Raw genomic sequence first — 24,044 nt, forward strand, 5'->3', positions numbered from 1 at the left:
AATAAAAAATAAAGTAAAAATAACATGGCTACATATATAGAGTGTAAAAATTAACATGGCTACCAATATACAGCGAGTACCAGTACTGAGTTGATGTGCAGGGGTACGAGGTAATTGAGGTAGCCATGCACTGTACAGCCTTACCTATGGATTGTGGATAAGTGAAAGGGGGTATCAGTGTACTCAGTGACACCCACAGAACACAACTGTTAAGAGATTACACACATATTAGCGTCATAGCTCTAATTGCAGGACTTTGACTGTGTGAAATCACCTCCCTATTGTGCGTATTGGTTTGTTTCAAACCTGTCCACATGCCCATAGCTGGCAGCACACATGTAATCATAAATTCAGAGTGCAGCTGCATGAGACCTCATCGTAATGCCGGAGGTAACTTTGGGTTAACTTTGGTTATACCTATAGGGCAAGTCAGGAACCATAGGTAAATTACACATTGTACATGACAATATGTTAAAATTCCAATAGCTCCAAATTTCAATTACTTAAAAACCTCAAACCAACTTTAAAGTGTAGAAATTCATATTCAAATATTGAAAGCATTTAATGATAACTGAAAGGTGTGCAACATTAAAATATTTCTAATTTACATTGTGTAATTATTGATGGTCCCTAACTAGCCCCTGAGACAGGCTATCCAAAGTCAAACCTATTTTGACTCGGCCACACACCAGAAGCTAATTGGCTAAATGATTTGTCTAACTCTTCCCACCTGGGAACACACACACAGACGAGACACCCACACCAAACTCATGTTTGAATTCAGTCATGGAGATAGACAGGACTCATCTTTAAATCTGTAACATTATAGCGTCTTTGACAGCCACCATTGAGGCAACAATCCATTGGAATCCCCACTCAGTTGACTACTTTAAAGTTGTGGAAGTATAGTGGAAGCTTTCAATGGCAATGTTTATGCTAAAATTATTTATATCCATTATGAATCCTCTATCTATCTCTATGTCATGGCCGCTAGCATTTTAATGAACCAAATCTTAAACGAGGCCAAATCGGGAAATTCAGCCGCCCTTTAAAAGAAAAATGGGGTCGAGAATGTGCTTCCATACTAACACAATTTTGTTAGACTATTGGTTTTGAATAATGCTATACACTGCAATCCACACGTTGCTAGTTGTGCGCACCGTAACTCCAGTCCGTGTTTTCCTATATACCCTATCTGCCCCAGCTGACTGGTAGTAGTTGTTTACTGGTGGATAGACATGGAGAAAAAAAGGTGGGAACCTGAGAGGTGCTGTATACGGTAATCGAAGTTTTTCCCACATAGCAGTTTATTATGCCATTAAGTTTGTTTACCTCATATTTCTGATTCTGACAGCGGTTATTTACTTTATTTAATTGCCGGTTTTGAAGCCTCGTTGTTTAAATGAGCTGTTTTGCCAGATAATCCGAAGACGGGAGTTCTCCCACTTTTTAGCAATGTGCTGGAAGCGGGGGGATATTTGTTTAGTCGCGGAACGTAATGTTCGCTGGATCCATTTTTTTTTTTGGGGGGGGGGGGGGGGTTGTTTTTCATGTTGTCGTGGGCCGGCTGTAGCGACTGAATCAGTTCAGAGGAAGGTCGTTCAAATATATCCACGTTTTTCCTGCACGTATCCAAATTTCATGGGATGTGTTCACATTTTTCCTCTCACGTTTTAAAACTAGGTGTTTTTCCTGTGATACGGCGAAGAAGTGCAATATTGGAGTGCATGAAACACTCAGCGACCTGTGGATTACAGCAAGCTAGCCAACGCTAGCTAGCTTCTTGGGTCTATAGAAGTTCGGCTACATAACTGGATTTTTGGAAAGAAGAGGACACCCAGATTTCTAAATGATCAAGCATTAATCTTAAAGAATTGCTTTATAATACGGAAATATGGTCTGAGTGCCTTTCAACAGTGGAACCTCGTTTATCGTGGAATGAGGCCGTGGCTAGTTACTTTCTAGTTTAGCTAACGTTAGCGGTGTGGGATTTATTTTTTCTCAAATCGGAATACTTTAAAAATAAAAATAAAACATTTAAAGTGAACTATCCCATACAATTGTGGGAAATGACTATTTGTATTCGCAAATGTGTCGCCAGAACACACGATCACGCTATTTAGTGGTCATTTTTTTCAGGGAGAAACGAAATCCCAAAGTTAGCTGAGAAGATATTGCTGTTAATTAAGATACAACCACGTTGGACCCCTGGCCCCTTTTAAGGGGGCTAACTGGACTAGCTAGCTTGATTTTTCTTCTCCTTTTGAAAACTTTTTGTTTGTATTGGATTTCTTAAACGAGCTTTGGATATCTTCAAAACACACAATAGAACACACTCGAAGTCACAATGCGGCTTGGGACTTACGCGGTTGTTTTGGTTACTTTTATCTACATTGGATGTCAGTGTGTCCTAACAAATGGAGAAAGTAAGTAAAGCTATAGTTGTAATGCTATGTTGCTGACTATACACGCCACATCATTCTACTAACGAAATATTTGTTGCACATTTCTTTCTGCACAGCATTTTAAAGTGAATTTACTAAATTCATTTTCAATAAAGGATTATTTGCCGTGGTCAGTTGAACAATATGGTTGTTTCACCATTTTGCCACGACACAATTTTACCTAAGGGTGGAAATGTGTTTCCCATAGTTATGTTACTAATGTTTGCTTGCAAAATAATTACAGAATACCCACCGCCTCTTAAAAATATAGTATTGAGGCCTGGCGTTGATTCGTTAACCGGAGGGCCAGATTAGCTCCTGTTACTGGACTATGGTGGTCTTTTACAGCGAATCTAAACTGAAAGTTGCAGGATTCGCTTGCACAAATAGGCAGGCCTCTTCGTGGCGACTTGCTGCACACAGTCTCGTTGTAGCAGGACATGTAAATGCATTTAGCCATCTTTAAGGTCCCTGAAAACCAGGTTTACCCTACATTCTGGGTTTGCGCTCGCTAACTTTAGCGATTGAAGAACTAGGTTTTCTGTTATGACGCCAATTAACTATCGCGAGCCGTATGGATGTTGTGCGTTCGATTGAATTATTTACCGGAGGTATTGACTACGGTGTTTATATAGCTTGCTAGCTAGCATCGATTGCTAACATCGCTCCCAAATGCCTAAACGACTATATGGGTTAGCTGCGTAGCTAGATGATATTGTTTACGCTTGTCCATCCCTCAAAATAAATGCCAAAAATAATGTTGACATTCACACCGTCTCATTTCACCATGTGCCAGACAATTACTGTGAGGATGTTTACTACAGACTAATTTAGTATTGAAATGGGAGAAACAAAACAAGATTATAGCTGTATATCATATTCCTTGTGTTATGAGAAATTGTATTCCTTTTGTTATGCGGGACATTTTGTATGGAAAAACCAGGCAAATCAGTGTTTATAAATTGTGGCTTGTAGCTACATTTGCAGCTTATTGATAGTTGTTGGCCTAGTCTTTATCACAGATTTATTTGAGCTATCCACGTCTGAGAGAAATATAAACCCCACAGTCCCTGTTTTGATCCAAACATTTTCAGATCATGATAAAATCATTTCACAGCATACAATATGATTGTCTCATCTTCCATGTTTGCATGACTCGGAGCCATGCATATTATGAAGACCTGGTACAAGATAAGGTGCTATTCCATACATTTTATTTAATCTACACTACATATTTATTTTCTAGCAATATGGAATATTTTCTAGATGAGTGGACGTGGAGTAGCTTTTTTCAGACTTGACTGTGGCAATTTTGTGCTGCACTGAATTTTGCATAATGAAAATGTCTAATTTACAGTCTTTGCATATTTCTCTTGCTACAAGACTGTCAGAATTATCCTCTGTTTGCTTCCATGTAAAGCTGACACATCTCCAGAACGTTTTATCTAGAACATATGAGGCTGTTTGTAAACATTAAGGAAATAACTAGTAGGCATTCCTGTGATGGCCGCATGAAGTAAAAGCATCTATCACATCCGGCTGGGATTGGGAATCCCATAGGGCGGAGCACAGCGTCCGGGTTTGGCCGGGGTATGCCATCATTTTAAATACAAGGGGCGGCAGGTAGCCTAGTGGTTAGAGCGTTGGGCCAGTAACCAAAAGGTTGCTGGATTGAATCACCAAGCTGACGAGGTAAACATCTGTCTTTCTGCCCTTTACCCTAGATAGCTTATGTGGGACGCTAGCGTCCCATCTGGCCAACATCCAGCAGGGCGCCAAATACAGAAATGCTAATTATAAAAATTCAGAGAACCAAACATATTTTACATGGGTTTAAAGAATAGCTTCTTGTTAATCCAACCACAGTGTCAGGTTAACAAAATGCTTTATGGGGAAAGCATACCTAGCCTAGAACATAGCCCAATTGACAAATTATTACATACAGTAACCAGCCAAGCAGAGGCGTTACAAAACTCAGAAATAGAGATACAATTAATCCCTTTGATGACCTTCATATGGTGGCACTCAGAAGACATTAATTTACTCAATAAATGTTCCTTTTTGTTCGATAAAGTCTATCCAAAAACCTCAGTTTTGTTTGCGCGCTTTCTTCAATAATCCATACGCCCAAACAGTCAAAACATGCAGACAAAAAAATCAAAATTGTATCCGTAAAGTTCATAGAAACATGTCGAACAATGTTTATATTCAATCCTCAGGTTGTTTTTAGCCTAAATTATCTATATTTCAACCGGACAATAACATTGTCAATATAAAAGGTAAGCAAGAAATGCACTCTCTCGGGATTGCGCATGAAAAAGCTCTGCGACACGGTAGGGTCCACTCATTCAGACTGGTCTTACACTCTCATTTATAAGAATAGCCTGAAACAATTTCTAAAGACTGTTGACATCTAGTGGAAGGCATGGGAACTGCAAATTGAGTCCTAAGTCAATAGATACATACTGTAATAGCATTGAATAGAAAACCTACAAACCCAAACAAACTAAAAACTTCCTGGATGGATTTTTCTCAGGTTTTTGCCTGCCAAATCATGTCTGTTATACTCACAGACACTATTTTAACAGTTTTGGAAACTTTAGTGTTTTCTACCCAAATCTACCAGTATGCATATCATATCTTCTGGGCCCGAGCAGCAGGCTGTTTAATTTGGGCATGCTTTTCATCCAAAATTCAGAATGCTGCGCCCTACCCTAGAGAGGTTAACCCATTGTTCCCCGATAGGTCGCCATTGTAAATAAGAATTTGTTCTTAACCGACTAGCTTAGTTAAATAAAAGACAATTTTTTTTTTATAAATGCTACAATCTCAAAGATTTTACTGTGTTACAGTTCATATATGGAAATCAGTCAATTGAAATTAATTTGGCCCAAAATCTATGGATTTCACATGACTGGGTATACAGATATGCATCTGTTCGTCATCGGTACCTAACTTTTTGTGAGGGGCATGGATCAGAACCAGTCAGTATTGGGTGTGACCACCATTTACCTCAAGCAGTGCAACACATCTCTTTCACGTAGAGTTGATCAGGCTGTTGATTGTGGAATGTGGACCACAATGGTTGTGTGAATATTGTCTGGAACTGGAACACTGTCGATCCAGAGCATCCCAAACATGCTTAATGTGTGACATGTCAGGTGAGTGTGCAGGCCACTGGGACATTTTCAACTGCCAGGATTTTTTTTATTACCCCCTTTTCTCTCCAATTTTGTGGAATCCAATTGGTAGTTAGTCTTTTCCCATAGTTGCAGCTCCCCTACAGACTCGGGAGAGGCACAGGCTGAGAGCTATACGTCCTCCAAAACATGACCCGACCAAGCCGCATTGCTTCTTGACACGCTGCTCGTTTAACCCGGAAGCCAGCCGCACCAATGTGTCGGAGGAAACATCCGGCTCACCACAAGGAGTCACTATGGGAAATTCCCTAAACCGGATGATGCTTGGACAATTGTGAGCAGCCTCATGGGTCTCCTGGTCACAGCCGCTTGTGACCCAGCCTGGGCTCGAACCCGGGGTAATGCCTTAGACCGCTGTGCCACTCGGGAGGCCCCCAAGATTAACCTCCTTGGTCAGAATGCCAAGTGTCACGTCTGGAGGACACCTGGCCTATCCCTGGTGAAACATGGTGGTGGCAGCATAATGCTGTGGGGTTGTGTTTCAGCTGCAGAGACTGGGAGACTAGTCAGGATTGAGGTGAAGATGAATGGAGCAAAGAACAGAGAGATCCTTGATGAAAACCTGCTCAAGACTGCCGACTGGGACGAAGGTTCACCTTCCGACAGGACAACGAGCCTAAGCACACAGCCACAACAACGCAGGAGTGCTTTGGGACAAGTCAATGAATGTCCTTGTGGCCAAGCCAGAGCCTGGACTTGATTCCAATCGAACATCTCTGGAGAGACCAGAGAATAGCTGTGCAGTTATGCTCCACATCCAACCTGACAGCTTGATAGGATCTGCACAGATGAATGGGAGAAACTCCAAATACAGGTGTGCCAAGATTGTAGTGTCATACCCAAGAAGACTTGAGGCTGTAATCACTGCCAAAGGTGCTTCAACAAAGTACTGAGTAAAGGGTCTGAACTTAGTTGAAGTCAGAAGTTTACGTACACTTAGGTTGGAGTCATTAACACATTATTTTCAACCGCTCCCCAAATTTCTTGATAAAACCTCTTAGAGCTCCCCCCTACTTTGTGCAATTTCTGCCTGAAGACATACCCAAATCTAACAACCTGTAGCTCAGGAACAGAACCAAGGATATGCATATTCTTGGTACCTTTTGAAAGAAAACACTCTGAAGTTTGTGTAAATGTGAATTCAATGTAGGAGAATATAACACAATAGATCTGGTTTAGATAAAACAATGGAAAGAAACATACATGTTTTATTTTTGCATCTTTAAAATGAACAAGATAAAACAAACATTCAGATAGGATGATGGGGACAATTTCAGTGAAAAATATGATGGCAACAGTACTTGTGCAAAGTTTCAGAATGATAACTTCCAAAATGAGTGTGCTACCCAGGTGTCCCACACAAGTAGCCCAAATGTACCCTAGTGGCCAAATTGGTGAACCCCCCCCCCCCAAAGAAAATTGAGAAAAATAGATGAAAAAAAAAATTGGGAAAAATATAATTATTGATAAAACAAATATATACAGTGCCTTGCGAAAGTATTCGGCCCCCTTGAACTTTGCGACCTTTTGCCACATTTCAGGCTTCAAACATAAAGATATAAAACTATTTTTTTTGTGAAGAATCAACAAGTGGGACACAATCATGAAGTGGAACGACATTTATTTCAAACTTTTTAAACAAATCAAAAACTGAAAAATTGGGCGTGCAAAATTATTCAGCCCATTTAATTTCAGTGCAGCACACTCTCCAGAAGTTCAGTGAGGATCTCTGAATGATCCAATGTTGACCTAAATGACTAATGATGATAAATACAATCCACCTGTGTGTAATCAAGTCTCCGTATAAATGCACCTGCACTGTGATAGTCTCAGAGGTCCGTTAAATGCGCAGAGAGCATCATGAAGAACAAGGAACACACCAGGCAGGTCCAATATACTGTTGTGAAGAAGTTTAAAGCCGGATTTGGATACAAAAATATTTCCCAAGCTTTAAACATCCCAAGGAGCACTGTGCAGGCGATAATATTGAAATGGAAGGAGTATCAGACCACTGCAAATCTACCAAGACCTGGCCGTCCCTCTAAACTTTCAGCTCATACAAGGAGAAGACTGATCAGAGATGCAGCCAAGAGGCCCATGATCACTCTGGATGAACTGCAGAGATCTACAGCTGAGGTGGGAGACTCTGTCCATAGGACAACAATCAGTCGTATATTGCACAAATCTGGCCTCTATGGAAGAGTGGCAAGAAGAACGCCATTTCTTAAAGATATCCGTAAAAAGTGTCGTTTAAAGTTTGCCACAAGCCACCTGGGAGACACACCAAACATGTGGAAGAAGGTGCTCTGGTCAGATGAAACCAAAATTGAACTTGTTGGCAACAATGCAAAACGTTTTGTTTGGGGTAAAAGCAACACAGCCCATCACCCTGACCACACCATCCCCACTGTCAAACATGGTGGTGGCAGCATCATGGTTTGGGCCTGCTTTTCTTCAGCAGGGACAGGGAAGATGGTTACAATTGATGGGAAGATGGATGGAGCCAAATACAGGACCATTCTGGAAGAAAACCTGATGGAGTCTGCAAAAGACCTGAGACTGGGACGGAGATTTGTCTTCCAACAAGACAATGATCCAAAACATAAAGCAAAATCTACAATGGAATGGTTCAAAAATAAACATATCCAGGTGTTAGAATGGCCAAGTCAAAGTCCAGACCTGAATCCAATCGAGAATCTGTGGAAAGAACTGAAAACTGCTGTTCACAAATGCTCTCCATCCAACCTCACTGTGCTCGAGCTGTTTTGCAAGGAGGAATGGGAAAACATTTCAGTCTCTCGATGTGCAAAACTGAGACATACCCCAAGCGACTTACAGCTGTAATCGCAGCAAAAGGTGGCGCTACAAAGTATTAACTTAAGGGGGCTGAATAATTTTGCACGCCCAATTTTTCAGTTTTTGATTTGTTAAAAAAGTTTGAAATATCCAATACATGTCGTTCCACTTCATGATTGTGTCCCACTTGTTGTTGATTCTTCACAAAAAAATACAGTTTTATATCTTTATGTTTGAAGCCTGAAATGTGGCAAAAGGTCGCAAAATTCAAAGGGGCCGAATACTTTCGCAAGGCACTGTACATTTACAAAATAACATGGGTAACTATTTACACACTTTCAATATTTGGAAGACCTTCAGTCCTCTAACAAATCAAATATATTTATATAGCCCCAGCCTAAAACCCCAAACAGCAAGCAATGCAGGTGTAGAAGCACGGTGGCTAGGAAAAACTCCCTAGAAAAGGCAAAAACCCAGCCTTTCCTCTTCTGGCTGTGCCGGGTGGAGATCAGTGGTTGTAGAGGGTGCAACAGGACAGCACCTCAAGTAAAAATGAATAGTTTAGGGTTCCATAGCCGCAGGCAGAACAGTTGAAACTGGAACAGCAGCAGGGCCAGGTGGACTGGGGACAGCAAGGAGTCATCATGCCAGGTAGTCCTGACGCATGGTCCTAGGGCTCAGGTCCTCCTCTGAGAGAAATAGAGAATTAGAGAGGGCATGCTTAAATTCACACAGGACACCGGATAAGACTCCCATTCGGAGTCAGTGTCACTGTGAAAGAAAATGTTCAGTTAGAATAGTTTCACATATGTGCCCTTATTCAACAGGTATAATAAACAGATATATATGGGGTACAGGGAACATAAGGTTGAATATATTATGACCTGCTAGATCTACTGTCTCTTATATTACAACAGACCAACTGTATCTACTGTCTCCATTTCACTTTGGCCATTGTTGTGGGACTGCCGTCCCCTCAACAGCCTCAAATAGGCTATTTCATGTGGTTTGGGGTGGGCGGCAGACACACGTATCTCACATTTCATAACATTACATGTTTATATATTGCTTCTAAAACAAAATAATATTTTAGATTATTTCAAACAAGGGCATCAGCATGATAAGAACTTACCAGTCCAAAACGATGTCTTCTCCCTTTCAAAAAATTTTCATCCACAATCGCTAAATGAATCGTCCTACAACAATCTGTCTCACTTTCCCAATCAATTTATTCTAAAATTGTGTGTATATCTGTATATCTAGACTTAGATTTAGCTTTCCCTGACTTAGTCGCCATACTGATTGATATATATATATATCTCAAACAGCTGAATGTGCGCGTTAACAAACAATGCAGTGCGTAATATGTGTTTCTCTTTCCGGTATGAAACTTCAATAGCGGATGACTCTCTTTACGCTGGAGCTTACTACATGGGTTGGTCTTGCAACACATGAACTTGACCTATTGCTGTTTACCTCAGCTCATTTGCTATCTAACCAGCTAGATTTCAAGACTATCAGTGGTCATTGGGTTAAAAGACAATCAATCAACGAAACAGCGGGCAAATCATTGGTGCACAATGATGTCATGACTTGTCTTCAAATCGGTTTCTTTCAGTCAATGCGTCCCTCGAAATGGCCCATCACGTTTGATTGTGTTACAAATAAACCAGTTGATTGCAGTGAAACCAAACATGACTGGAAAAGTCACATTGTGTGGGTTATTTACCTGGAATGAGACGGAATTCACGACACAAGCGGTTCACAAAATGTTTCGTGTTCGGCTATAAAAACGGATTTTATCAAACAAAAGATCATTCATTGTGTAACAATGAGCATTGGAAATGCAAACAGACGAAGATCGTCAAAGGTAAACTATTTATTTTAATGCAGTTTGTGATTATGTTACACCTGTGCTGGTTAATTTTTTAAAAATTTATGGGGCTCTATGCTCAGATAATCGAATCGTATTCTTTCGCAGTAAATAATTTTTTAAATCTGACAACACAGGTGGATTTGCAAGATTCTAGGCTTTAGATACATGTGAGACACTTGTATTTTCATGAATGTTTAATATGACTATTTGTGTAGCGATCACCGTATGTTGTGGAATTTCAGCCCGCTAGCGGGTTCCGTGCGCAGAGAGATTAACAAACTATGGTTTTGGCAAGTCGGTTAGGACATCTACTTTGTGCTTGACACAAGTCACTTTTCCAACAATTGTTTACAGACAGGTTATTTCACTTAATCACTGTATCACAATTCCAGTGAGTCAGAAGTTTACATACACTAAGTTGACTGTACCTTTAAACAGCTTGGAAAATTCCAGGAAATGGTGTCATGGCTTTAGAAGCTTCTGACAGGCTAATTGACATAATTTGAGCCAATTGGAGATGGATGCATTTCAAGGCCTACCTTCGAACTCAGTGCCTCTTTGCTTGACATGGGGAAATCAGCCAAGACATCAGAAAAAAATTGTAGACCTTCAAGTCTGGTTCATCCTTTGGAACAATTTCCAAACACCTGAAGCTACCACGTTCATCTGTACAAACAATAGTACGCAAGTATAAACACCATGGGCCCACGCAGCCGTCATACCGCTCAGGAAGGAGGCGTGTTCTGTCTCCTAGACATGAACGTACTTTGGTGCAGAAAGTGCAAATCAATCCCAGAACGACAGCAAAGGACCTTGTGAAGATGCTGGAGGAAACAGGTACAAAATTATCTGATATCCACAGTTAAACAAGTCCTATATCGATATAACCTGGGATGCCGCTCAGCAAGGAAGAAGCCACTGCTCCAAAACCGCCATAAACATGCCAGACTACGGTCTGCAACTGCACATGGAGACAAAGATCATACTTTTTGGAGAAATATCCAATTTACAATGACCCCAAGCATACTTCCAAAGTTGTGGCAAAATGGCTTAAGGACAACCATGTCAAGGTATTGGAGTGGCCATCAAAGCCCTGACCTCAATCCTATAGAAAATGTGTGGGCAGAACTGAAGAAGTGTGTTATGAGCAAGGTAACCTGATCGTTACACCAGCTCTGTCAGGAGGAATGGGCCAACATTCACCCAACTTACCTGAAATGTTTGACCCAGGTTAAGCTATTAAACGTCAATGCTACCAAATTCTAACTGAGTCTATGTAAACTTCTGACCTACTGGGAATGTGATGAAAGAAATTAAAGCTGAAAAAAATAATTCTCTCCTATTATTCTGACTTTTATCATTCTTAAAATCAAGTGGTGATCCTAACTGACCTTAGATGGGGAATTTTTACTAGGATTTGTTGGTCAGGAATACTGAAATTGAGTTTAAATGTATTTTGCTAAGGTGTATGTAAACTTTCGACTTCAACTGTATGTAAATGTGATATAAAAGTTGTTTTTTTATTATATCAATTTGCTAAAATGTATATTAACTTGTTGCTTTGTCATTATAAATTGAAGAGGGACTTAAAAAAAAAATCAGTTTTAGTATAAGGCTGTAACATAATGTGCAAGTAAAGGGGTCTCTACTTTCCGACTGTAAATGACATAAGGTCATTTTCTGCAGAAAAGTATTCTGTTTGATGGCATTCTAAAAGAAGCCCATGTTCTGTGAAATGTCTTTCATACAAACCCATAGCTAGGATTTATAAAAGAGCCCTAAGCCATTGCGATGCAAATGTTTGTCTGAGAAGTTGTTTTCCCTGGCCTTTGTTTTGTACCTTTTTGATTCTGTTTATTAGATTAGAATATGGCCAAATGCCACAGATTAAGTCTAACAGGCAATAGTAATCTCAGGAGTTGTGAACAAAAGGATTTCTGTGTCCTTTGTTTGTAAGGTGTTTGTGGGGAAGCAGGCAATACGCACTGTAAAATAAATTAACGTCTCGTTCCTCTTCCTAAATGTTTGAGGTTTTATCCCTCTCAACGTACCCTTTTCAGTCTCTCCCCTCTCGCTGTCACAATTTATAATCTGGTTTGTATGTGTTAAGTGAGCTCTTCCTCTCACACTGTGTTCACTAGGGATGCAACGGGACAGTGGGCCCACGGTTCGGTATGTATCACATTTTGTGGGTAACGGTACGGTTTCGGTATCATGTATTTAAGCTTTGTCTTGTATGACTCTCATACAGTGGATGAGTTTGCAACACGTAGCTCTCCCTGTCAAGTACAAATTGATCTGTCAGTGAGGTAGCTATGAGTTGCTCTGGAGGTCCATCTATCAGTGTAGAGAGTTAGATGGGGTGTCTGTCTTCGTTTTCAATTTCTCTCCATTCTGTTTCATAGTTTGAGATTTACTTTGCTGCTGAAATGTGTGCGGGAGGGTACATTCTTTTCATTACATTTTTTGGTTACATTTTTTTAATCAGGTGACGAAATCCTGAGTCAGTAACTGCCGAAAAGGGTTGCTTATCTTTGGCTCTGAATTCTCCCGCCCTTTTGTTATTTCTAAATTTTTTCAGAATTTGTCACGAATTGTTGTTGGAAGGCAACAGCGAGAGTGTTGTTTTCGCTAACGAGTGGACTCTCCTTGCTCCACCTGCAAGGGGAATGGCCGGGTGATGGTGACGTAAGTTACATGTTAGAAGTGTTTCCACTCGAGTAGCCGACAGTTGCAATGCTTGCAGACTGTACTTTGTTTACGGTTTTCTTACCCTCATCATCGTTTTGAACGCTGAATCCAAAATGTTCCCACACAGTGGATTTGAAAGACGGCGATGCCTCTTCAAATTTGCTGCTCTTGTCTCGCTAGCGCTTGCCATTGTCAAGTTGGAGCTGCGAGAATATTTGTTTTTTGTTTCCCCTCATGGGTCCCCTTTAGGGAGGTTTCCTACTGAATGTCATTGCAAATCGTCCATTGGTGTTTTAAGGGGTAGGGTTGTGGGGTGTTTGTTTTTTTCCTCTATTAGCGTTGTTTTGAACTTTAAAAAAACTTTTTTTTGTACATAATGTTGCCACTACCATCTCTAAAGACTGAAAATAACTTCTAGACATCAGGACTGCGATTACTCATCACGGACTAGCCGAATCCTTTTTCTTCTTTCATGACTCTGACAAGCCCAAGGGGAGGGATATACGGCTCTCTCGGGAACAGGCCCCGACCCCAGTGATGAGCGTGTAGAGAAGGCGGAGAAAGAGGCCAGAGGGCGGGCTGCCTTCTGAGGAGTAGGAGGCGCTCGAATAAACCCCCACTCCCCTGTTCTGCTCGCAAACTTTACAAACATGTACAAAAATAGTTCAAATTTGTTAAACAATGCAGATAAACAACAATCGGTTTCCTATTGTCTCCCTACTGTTTACTGTCACCTAAATCAGGTAGGCACATTTCCATCATATGATGTGGAAGTGCATGGATTTAAATGCTTTCCATCTGTTATGTAATGATAGCCCTTGAATCTTTTCTGTCAGATTACTGTTGGCAGGCAGCACTGCTGCAAAACATTTTTTACTCCGAGATGGCAACCACCCTTCTCCCATTTAACCATTGGATACAGTTACTGTTATAACATTAAAATTATCAACAGGGCTATTGAATGGTGCTAGTCTAAGAACAATTGAGGCCTGAACAAATAATGACGTGATGCTCATGTCTTCACTCTAACAATGGGAGTCCCAATGGCGGGAAGGCAGCTGACAAGCTTGGCTCCAAAATTATTGGGATTATTTTTGACAGATTTTGTCGAGTGTGAAAACCTCTCGCTTTGCGTCTTCCTCTCAATTTAAACACATACACCAATCCCTTCCCCCTGCCACTCATGCCAACTAAATCGAGAGATCACTTCTTTCTCTCTGACAAGTGGTTTCAACTTGCTATTTTCATTTGTAGGTTTGGTATAACAGAATCGGTCACATGGATACCCGAAACACATTAAAACATAATTTTAAGTAATATAAAGAGCAAGTTAACTTTTCTAACCACACCCTTTTTGTCTCAACTCAAATTGCGTGCAGAGGAAACACTACTAAAACAGGAGTATCAATGAACATTGAATCTGCATTTTAGCCAAAGATTGCTAATATAACAATCTATCTAGTCTTTGAATTTTTTTAAATGAATGTGCTATAAGCATAAACAATTATATTCTGAGAATTAAGGTAGGCCACTTGATTTCAACATCTGAACAAAGTTGACAGGCAAACGTGCTGTTCAATCAGTTGGAGATGGACAGAATGGTGTGTTCATAACAATTCAACTGTTGCAATACAATCATTTCCTGGGTACTTGCTAGCATGTGGACTTGTACTTGAGAGATTGTTTATGACATCTGTGTTAATTTTCTACAATGCCTAGTCATTATTTGTGAATGTGCGTTATGCATTGTTCCGGTAAAATGTGTTAACAAATGGGGCATTTTCATAGATTGCTTTGAAAGCCAGATCAGTGATAATTGCAAAAAGTAGGTTAAACAATTTTGATACATTTTATTAAATTATTAGTGGGGCTTCTAATTTGCCTAATTTTCATACGCCCTGAATTCATACACTGCATTTCAGCAAATAATATATATTTTTTAACTTTTGTACAATTTAAAATATAAATAAAATAATCACGCTTATTTAGAGAACATTTGAACAATCTAGATTGGGATTGGTCAGGGTTATTGTTATATGCATTAATTTGATGGCTTTTGTACCTGTAACCCATGTGAAAAATGTCATAACAACAAAATGTGTCAATTAAATAAATAAATAAATATATATATATATATATTGCTGTAGAGTCTGGACATTCTTTTGCTAAAAATATACATATCTTTAAGATAATTTCAGTTTTATTAAAGCTGCAATATGTAACTTTTGGGGTGACCTGACCAAATTCACATTGAAATTAGTTATAGATCTGTCATTCTCGTTGAAAGCAAGTCTTAAGAAGGTGTAGATCTGTGTGCTATTTCTATGCTTCCTGTTAAGTTTTTCACAGCGGTTTAGATGGTGCAATGATTCTCTACACTGTACTTGCTTGTTTTGTCAAACTGAAATTAGGCAAACTATTAGAATTTTATCAACTAGGAAATGGTGGCGTAATTTCTGCATAGTGCGTCTTTAAGTGACTAATACTTGTCATTATGTTTCAAAATCTGTAGTAGAATGACTGCAATTGAATTGGCTACAATTGGAAATGAAAGTAATGACAATCCACAGTTGGGTCACCTGCTTCTGTCCTCCCACTGGCCTACTGTTATGTTCAGGGGAGAGGCTATACGGACACACCTGGTGGCCAAAATTGATGACATATGTCGCGAAGCAAGAGTCTTTTTAACTACCTCGAATATTTCTAAAACAGTAGCAAGACAAGTTTTCACCAAATGGGCTTACACTTTATTTTCTGCTCTAATGGAGCCCAATATGGTGACTGACTGGCTCATTCCCTGGCCTGTCTGTATGCGGATAAAGTCACTGCAGACTGGGAGCTTGAGCCCAACCTCACTCTCTAGGACTGTTATCCATGTGTTAATGGTCCCACTGCGTGTGTGTTATCAGTGGTGATGGTGAGTCCTGAAACACAAAGGTGTGTGTGTGTGTGTGTGTGTGTGTGTGTGTGTGTGTGTGTGTGTGAGACCCATAACAAGGTCTGGTGGTCTACTCTACCCATACTGTGGCGATGGCCGCCCCTTAACCTCTAGTGACACCCCATCCCGTGAACGGGACAGTTATCATCTGACACTAATTAGCATAACGCAACGGACATAAATATTACTAGAAAATATTCCTATTCATGAAAATCACAAGTGAAATATATTGAGACACAGCTTAGCCTTTTGTTAATCACCCTGTCATCTCAGATTTTCAAAATATGCTTTACAGCCAAAGCTAGACAAGCATTTGTGTAAGTTTATCGATAGCCTAGCATAGAATTATGCCTAGCTAGCAGCAGGCAGCTTGGTCCAAAAATCAGAAAAGCAATCAAATTAAATCGTTTACCTTTGAGCTTCGGATGTTTTCACTCACGAGACTCCCAGTAAGATAGCAAATGCTCCTTTTTTTTCAAAAATATTATTTTAGCTCCGAAATAGCTCCGTTTGTTCTTCACGTTTGGCTGAGAAATCGCCCGGAAATTGCGGTCACGCCAACGCTGAAGAATATTCCAAATTAGCTCCATAATATCGACAGCAACATGGCAAACGTTTATAATCAATCCTCAAGGTGTTTTTCAAATATCTATTCGATAGTATATCCACCGGGACAATTGGCTTTTCAGTAGGACCGAGAGGAAAAATGGCTACCCCTGTATTTTACGCAAGAATGTCTCTGAGAGCCATCAGGTGAGCACTTACGCAATGTAGTCACTTACGCTCATTCTTCAACATAAAGGTGTGAAACTACGTCAAAATGCTGTGGACACCTTGGGGAATACGTAGAAAAAGGAATCTGGTTGATAGTCCATTCACTGCACAATAGGGACGCATCGGAACGCAGAGCTTTCAAAACATGAGCCCCTTCCAGATTGGATTTTTCTATACTGTCCCCTAGTTACAAGAAGTTAACTTTGACGATCTTCACCAGAATGCACTCCCAGGAATCATTGCTCCACAATAAATGCTTGATTTGTTCGATAATGTCCAAGTAGCTACTTTTGTTAGCCTGTTTAGTACACAAAGCCAAACGCTCGTGCAGGTCCATCCGAACGTCGGGCAAAAAGTTCAAGAAGTTATTACAGGTCGAAGAAACTTGTCATACTCAGTATAGAATCAATCTTTAGGATGCTATCAATAAAGTTCCAACCGGAGAATTCCTATGTCTGTAGAGGTACCATGGAACATAGGTCGCTATCATGTGTAATGCGCGTGACCAGGACCTGGCTCTCTGCCAGACCACTAACTCAAAGAGCTCCCATCCGGCTCCACAACACTGTAGAATCCTCAATCAAGTTTCTAAAGACTGTAGACATGGAAGCCCTAGGAAGTGCAACTTTATCCATAGCCCACTGTGTATTCAATAGGGGCTGGGTTGAAAATAGACCGTCAGATTTTCCACTTCCTATTTGGATTTCCTCTCAGGTTTTTGCCTGCCATATGAGTTCTGTTATACTCACAGATATCATTCAAACAGTTTTAGAAACTTTAGTGTTTTCTATCCAATACTACTAATAATATGCATATATTAGCAACCGGGACTGAGGAGTAGGCCATTGACTCTGGGCACCTTTCGTCCATGCTACTCAATACTGCCCCTGCAGCCACAAGAAGTTAAGTACTGTATGTATGGCCGTTAAGGCTAGGCAATGAAGTCTACCGCAACCCTTTAGACACAATGCAGCTACAGTAACATGTTGATTAGCGACAATTAAAAAAAATAAAATATATATATATATATATATATATATAAAATAATAATAATGCTGCATCTGTAGCGTTGATCTTTTCAGACAGTCCGGCATAGAATGGTCTATTGTTTCCCTGACAACAAATGTTGCTGATGTTTTTTATGCTGTTTTTTTAGGGTATGGTAGCTAAATGTGTTTCATTTCTACTAAATGGCTTGGTAAGGCTCGGTATTTAACGGGCGGCAGGGTAGCCTAGTGGTAAGAGCGTTGGACTAGTAACTGAAAGGTTGCAAGTTCGAATCCCCGAGCTGACAGGTACAAATCTGTTGTTCTGCCCCTGAACAGGCAGTTAACCCACTGTTCCTAGGCCGTAATTGAAAATAAGAATTTGTTCTTAACTGACTTGCGTAGTAAAATAAAGGTTAAAAAAAAAATCCTTTTTAAAGTACTATTTAAAAAAATATATAATTTAAAGAGCGACTGGTCTGTGCTAGATTTCACTGGATGTTTAAATGTGAAGCATCCAATTGGCATTTACAATTAGAGGAAACCTAGTAGCTGGTATTGGGAGAAGCTAAAGCAAGATGGATTTTCCATACAGTTTTCTGTTTCCAAAACTGGAACCTGGAACAGTGGACTGCGTTTATGTAGACTATACCCTTTGCCAAAGTTTGGAGTTATTGCACACGCTCACTTCAGATAAGGCATTCGCTAACGGAAATATGCAAATAAATAGTAGAACGCGCCAATAGGATCTCACTAGCTCGTGTTTGACTGTCCACCTCCTTGCTTGGACTGCCCACTATGATTAAATTGCTACCATTAGAAATTACAGACCAGTGTCTATCTAGGGTTAGTTATACAAATCTTTGGTGTAGCAGTTTGCGATTATTTGATTGACAGTCCTGGTCGCCTAGTGATTGACCGTAGTCCCGCTTCGGAAGTGGCATTCTTTTACAGACAAGTAAAATGCCTCTCCATATCTCCAGAGAAGGTTTCATGTCAGCATTTAAAAAATACATAGTGTAGCCTACTCTATTACCCTTGCCATAAAGACTTTACTGTATGTTGCCTGTATCAACAGCCCACGTCATACAGTCCCGTTCTTACCACATTCTTGCCGGGATAAGCCTTTATCTCCCTTGCGAATGCCGGCAAGTGGGAGTAGACGTGGGCGGACGTCTATTTTTAATAAATCCATTGAACATAAGCCATCACAAAGAAATCCATTATTTGTTATAGGCAGGTCCTAAGAAACAGGACTAATATTTGGGGTTTAATTATGTTACTGATCTGTGCAGCATAGAAGATGCATAGTGGCGCCATGCACATGAAATCAATAGTTATTTTGCTAATTAAACAGACAAGATACACTAGTTTACCCTGATGTCAATGCACACAAACTCTCTCACTAGCTACTTTATTAGGTACACCCAGTACCAGGTCAGACCCTCCCTTTCCTCCGGAACCGCCTATATGCTTCAGGGCATGGATTCTACAAGGTGTTGGAAACATTCTTTGCTCAGTTGGTATCAAGGGACCTAACATGCCAGGAAAACATTCCCCATACCAGTACGCCACCAGCCTGTGTGATTCTTGTCATTCTCCTTCGACCTCATCACCGAGCTTTTTTCGCACACAGGACTTATGCTGACTGGATGTTTTTTTTTTTTGCATCATTCTCGGTAAACCCTAGACACTGTCATGTGTGAAAAGCCCAGGAGGGGGGCCGTTTCTGAGATACTGGATCCGGCGCACGTCGCACCGACGATCATACCATGCTCAATGTCGATTAGGTCACTTTTGCCCATTCTAACATTCAATTGAACTGTAACGGAATGCCCCGATGCCCGTCTGCCTGCTTTATGTAGCAAGCCACTGCCATGTGAATCACTGTCTGTAGGCGTGATCCATTTAGTAGGCTATAGAATATAATGAAATGTAACAAAATACAAATAATAATTTCCCCATACAATTTGAGTCACGGCAACATGTGGAACCACTGTCATATAAAAGTTATATTTTGAAAACAGGCACATATGATCCACATGGTCCATCGCTTTCCTACCCTCACTCCACTTTGTTAGGGAGCAGTCATAGGGTATTACATTGAGAGTATCTTAATCATGATACCAATAAAAAAACATGTTTATAGAAATCTATATTTTCAAAAGCGTTGTCTTGTGTTCATATTTCACAACTTTCTGGTGTTGCATGTACGCGATTTAGCAAAATAATAGGCATACACTTGATTTAGACTACATTATTGCATGCTCAATGTTTTTCTTATTTGGCCAGCCAGAGAATTAACCAAATATACAGATGGGCCTCCTGAGCAGCGCAGTGGTCTAAGGCACATTGCAGTGCCGGGTTCGATCCCGGGCTATGTCGCAGACCCAGGTTTGGCCAGCCAGGATATCCTTGTCCCGTTGCACTCTAGCGACTCCTGTGGGGCGCATGCAGGCTGACACGGTCGCCAGTTGTACGGTGTTTCCTCCGAACACATTGGTGCGGCTGGCTTCCGGGTTAAGCGAGCAGTGTGTCAAGAAGCAGTGTGGCTTGACGGGGGTCGTGTTTCAGAGGACTCATGGCTTTGGAACTTGGACTCTCCAGAGTCCCATCGCTGCAACTCCTATACGGACAAGACTAACCACCAATTGGATATGACGAAATCGGAGAGAAAATAAATTAATATATTACAGTACCAGTCAAGTTACCACAAATTCTCATTCAAGGGTTTTTATTTTTTACATGGAATATGACACACATGGAATCATGCAGTAACCAAAAAAGTGTTAAATCAAAATATATTTTAGATTCTTAGCCACCCTTTGGCATTGATGACAGATTTGCACACTCTTGGCATTCTCTCAAGCAGCTTCACCAGGAATGCTTTTCCAACAGTCTTGAAAGAGTTCCCACATATGGTGAACACACGTTGGCTGCTTTTCCTTCACTCTGCGGTCCGACTCATCTCAAACCGGGTGATTGCAGAGGCCGGGTCATTTGATGCAGCACTCCATATTCCCACTGTAATTATTTATGGATCCATTCATTTGTGCTTAACAGTCCTTGTGGTGGTCTATGTGAAGAGATGGGTGAAGTGACATGCCTCGCAAAGTTTAGAACTGCCAGGAGGATAGTAGTAACAGGCGCTGCCTAGCAAACATTAAGACCGTATTGTGTTACAATGCCCTCTCAGCATTACGGCTACATTTCATACCAATCCGTAGGCAGAACTTGACCACAATCATGACTAGAGCGGTGTTCGAATACTCATACTAACCATACTATTTGTGACTTAAATTCATGGCATATGTAGTATGCTTATTGGTCATAGTATGGCTATAGTTAGTATGCCAAAAGTTCCCGAATGTCGTACTACATTAGCCAACATTTCTGTGCTTTTAGTGCCCATAATGTAATTCTTCCTCAAATGGGCATGTATTCACCTTTTCAGATTTGAAGAACATTTTGGAAATTATACAGCCAACGAGAGCGCATTCAAATTCATTGCTTTAACTAATTGTAACAAATGTTGAGTAAAGTAATGACTCCAAATAAGTTGTTACACATTATGTTTGCTGACAATTTGTTAGCCACGCTATCCTGACGAACCGCATATCATTACAGCAGTATATTAGCTAGCTACCTAACTTTAGTTGGCTACTAATACATTGATCTTGCCAGTATAATAACTATCTAACTATAACTACCCAAAGATTATTCACGTCCTGCTTTGCTAAGTGGTATAGTTGTGCGTTCTCAATGGACATTGTTTGTTCGGGTGAGTTCGTAAAGTTGCTGATGAATTTATGAACGCTCAACGCCCGTTGAATGTTTCAGTAAATGTCGGCAAAAAAGCGTAATTATATTACCAGCAGCACACATAGTCACCAACTATCTGTATAACATGAAAACAGCCTAACCAGTTCTGCCAGGGTGAGAAATCGTCAGTGAGGTGTTCTCTCATTTGCGTCTGGCAGTAGCTTGTAAGCTAGCCAACGTTGGGTGGTCAGAATGCTCGGATCAACCCTCTGCAGGGCGGCAAGTAGCCTAGTGGTTAGAATGCTGGGCCAGTAACCAAAATGTTGCTACATCGAATCCCTGAGCCGACAAGGTAAAAATGTGTTGTTCTGCCCCTGAACAAGGTAGTTAACCCACTGTTCCTAGGCAGTCATTGTAAATAAGGATTTGTTCTCAACTGACTTGCCTAGTTAAATAATAATAAATAAAAAATGTACTTCTCGGCTCTGAAGATAATCTGACAATGCTCTGCATTTACGAGCATTCAGAGTGCACTCTAGGACTACAGATTGATTTCACGAACACACCCGAAGTCGTAAGATGTCTAGCTAGTAATTTACTATGCTAACAAGTTAGCAAGAGGTTGCGTAGCAACAGCATCAACTTCCGGTAGACAGGTGTAGCGCTAGTATGCTCAACTGAAAGGATACCGCTCTTTTACAGTATACTAAAATGAACTAATAGTATGTAGTGTCTGCTCATTCCGTATGTAGTATACTGTTTGTTAGTATGGGTATTCATACAGCTTTGATACTTGGTGGAAATAAAAGTAGAGGCTTTGTCGCTGGCAATACCTTTTTCATATATATATAAAAGATGTATATCAGACAAACAAACATGCCGTAGCTGAAACGCTTTCAAGGCGGGGGCATTCCGTTATGTCTGAAAAGGGTAATCGATACAGGCTACCGGTAATGGAATCGTCCACCTGTTTGCTGGTAGAGACCCTGTACTGTGCACTGCAGAAGCAGACAAAGAAGGACATACATGGAGCCGCCTCTCCTGCTTTCCTCCTGCCTGTGTAAGCTGTTCCATGCTCGTGGCAGACAGCTAGCTGCAGAAGAGGGGGTGAGTGTGTGAGTGCGCTCAGTCAAAAGTCAAAATACTACAGCATGCCAAAGCCACGGCTCATGTTGTGCTTGGCTCTTTTCCAGTAGGATAATTTAACCATGGTTTATAATACTGTTGCCCAAACACTTGTTAATTATTGTACACTTGTTGATGTCCCCTTGCCTTCTCACTCATCCTCTCTTCCCCGCATCGGGTCCCTTGTTCTTGTAAAAGCAGCAAAGAAATATTTTGTCAAACACTTATTTTTCAGTGGCAATTGACAATATTACTAGTGTCAAACTCGCGTTAGTTTGCAATTTCTTCATGTAAAAACAGGAGCACTGGCAGTTTCCAGCCCTCACCCCAGGTTCGTCAATTTACCTGTCTAACATCAGCATTCTTGTGCTCAGATGGGAGGGGTTGGATAAATTTTAAGTGTGTCCTTAAAAACATGATCCAAAGTGCTAATTTCAGGCAGGCTGAAAGGGATATTTAAGACCAACCAAAAGCTGGTTTTAGCGGTAACGCAGTTGGTTATGGCATGAATTTTGACAGTGGAAACGCAGCCTATCCAGCCATGACACACGCTGCCCATATGTGAATGGAACAAGAGTAGCCTAATGTGCTTTTGGTGCCTATATACTTCGGATTTACAAACATAAACTTTTAAACTTTTTTTTTTTACCCTTTTGATTTATATGATTAAACACCAAGCATGCATTGTAGACAGGCCCACTTTATTTTAGCCATGCAGGTCCTTCCATAGGCTGCAATGTTTTAACATTATATGCTCACAGGGAGAATTTATATTGCCTGTAAGTGTGACACAGCATATATTTACATATACACTGCTCAAAAAAATAAAGGGAACACTTAAACAACACAATAACTCCAAGTCAATCACACTTCTGTGAAATCAAACTGTCCACTTAGGAAGCCACACTGATTGACAATAAATTTCACATGCTGTTGTGCAAATGGAATAGACAACAGGTGGAATTTATAGGAAATTAGCAAGACACCCCCAATAAAGGAGTGGTTCTGCAGGTGGGGACCACAGACCACTTCTCAGTTCCTATGCTTTCTGGCAGATGTTTTGGTCCCTTTTGAATGCTGGCGGTGCTTTCACTCTAGTGGTAACATGAGACAGTCTACAACCCACACAAGTGGCTCAGGTAGTGCAGCTCATCCAGGATGGCACATCAATGCGAGCTGTGGCAAGAAGGTTTGCTGCGCTACCAGGAGACAGGCCAGTACATCAGGAGATGTGAAGGAGGCGGTAGGAGGGCAACAACCCAGCAGCAGGACTGCTACCTCCGCCTTTGTGCAAGGAGGAGCACTGCCAGAGCCCTGCAAAATGACCTCCAGCAGGCCACAAATGTGCATGTGTCTGCTCAAACGGTCAGAAACAGACTCCATGAGGGTGGTATGAGGGCACGACGTCCACAGGTGGGGGTTGTGCTTACAGCCCAACGCCGTGCAGGACGT

The 24,044-nt window shown here is 40.8% G+C and overlaps 1 protein-coding gene across 2 annotated transcripts in view; it reads left to right on the forward strand.

The window, feature by feature from the left end:
- LOC135556127 (insulin receptor-like) overlaps positions 1–24,044 on the forward strand; it is a 117,888-nt gene that overhangs the window by 2,541 nt on the left and 91,303 nt on the right. The window contains exon 1 of one of the 2 annotated variants that reach the window (XM_064989058.1): positions 1,550–2,426. The exons of the other annotated variant lie outside the window; for it this stretch is intronic. Coding sequence (XP_064845130.1) covers positions 2,348–2,426 — 79 coding nt within the window. The 5' untranslated portion in view covers positions 1,550–2,347. Of the gene's footprint in view, positions 1–1,549; positions 2,427–24,044 lie in introns of those variants that run through there. 2 annotated transcript variants of the gene reach the window in all.

Source organism: Oncorhynchus masou, chromosome 15, assembly GCF_036934945.1.
Source record: "Oncorhynchus masou masou isolate Uvic2021 chromosome 15, UVic_Omas_1.1, whole genome shotgun sequence".
In the NCBI taxonomy this organism is placed as follows: Eukaryota; Metazoa; Chordata; class Actinopteri; order Salmoniformes; family Salmonidae; genus Oncorhynchus; species Oncorhynchus masou.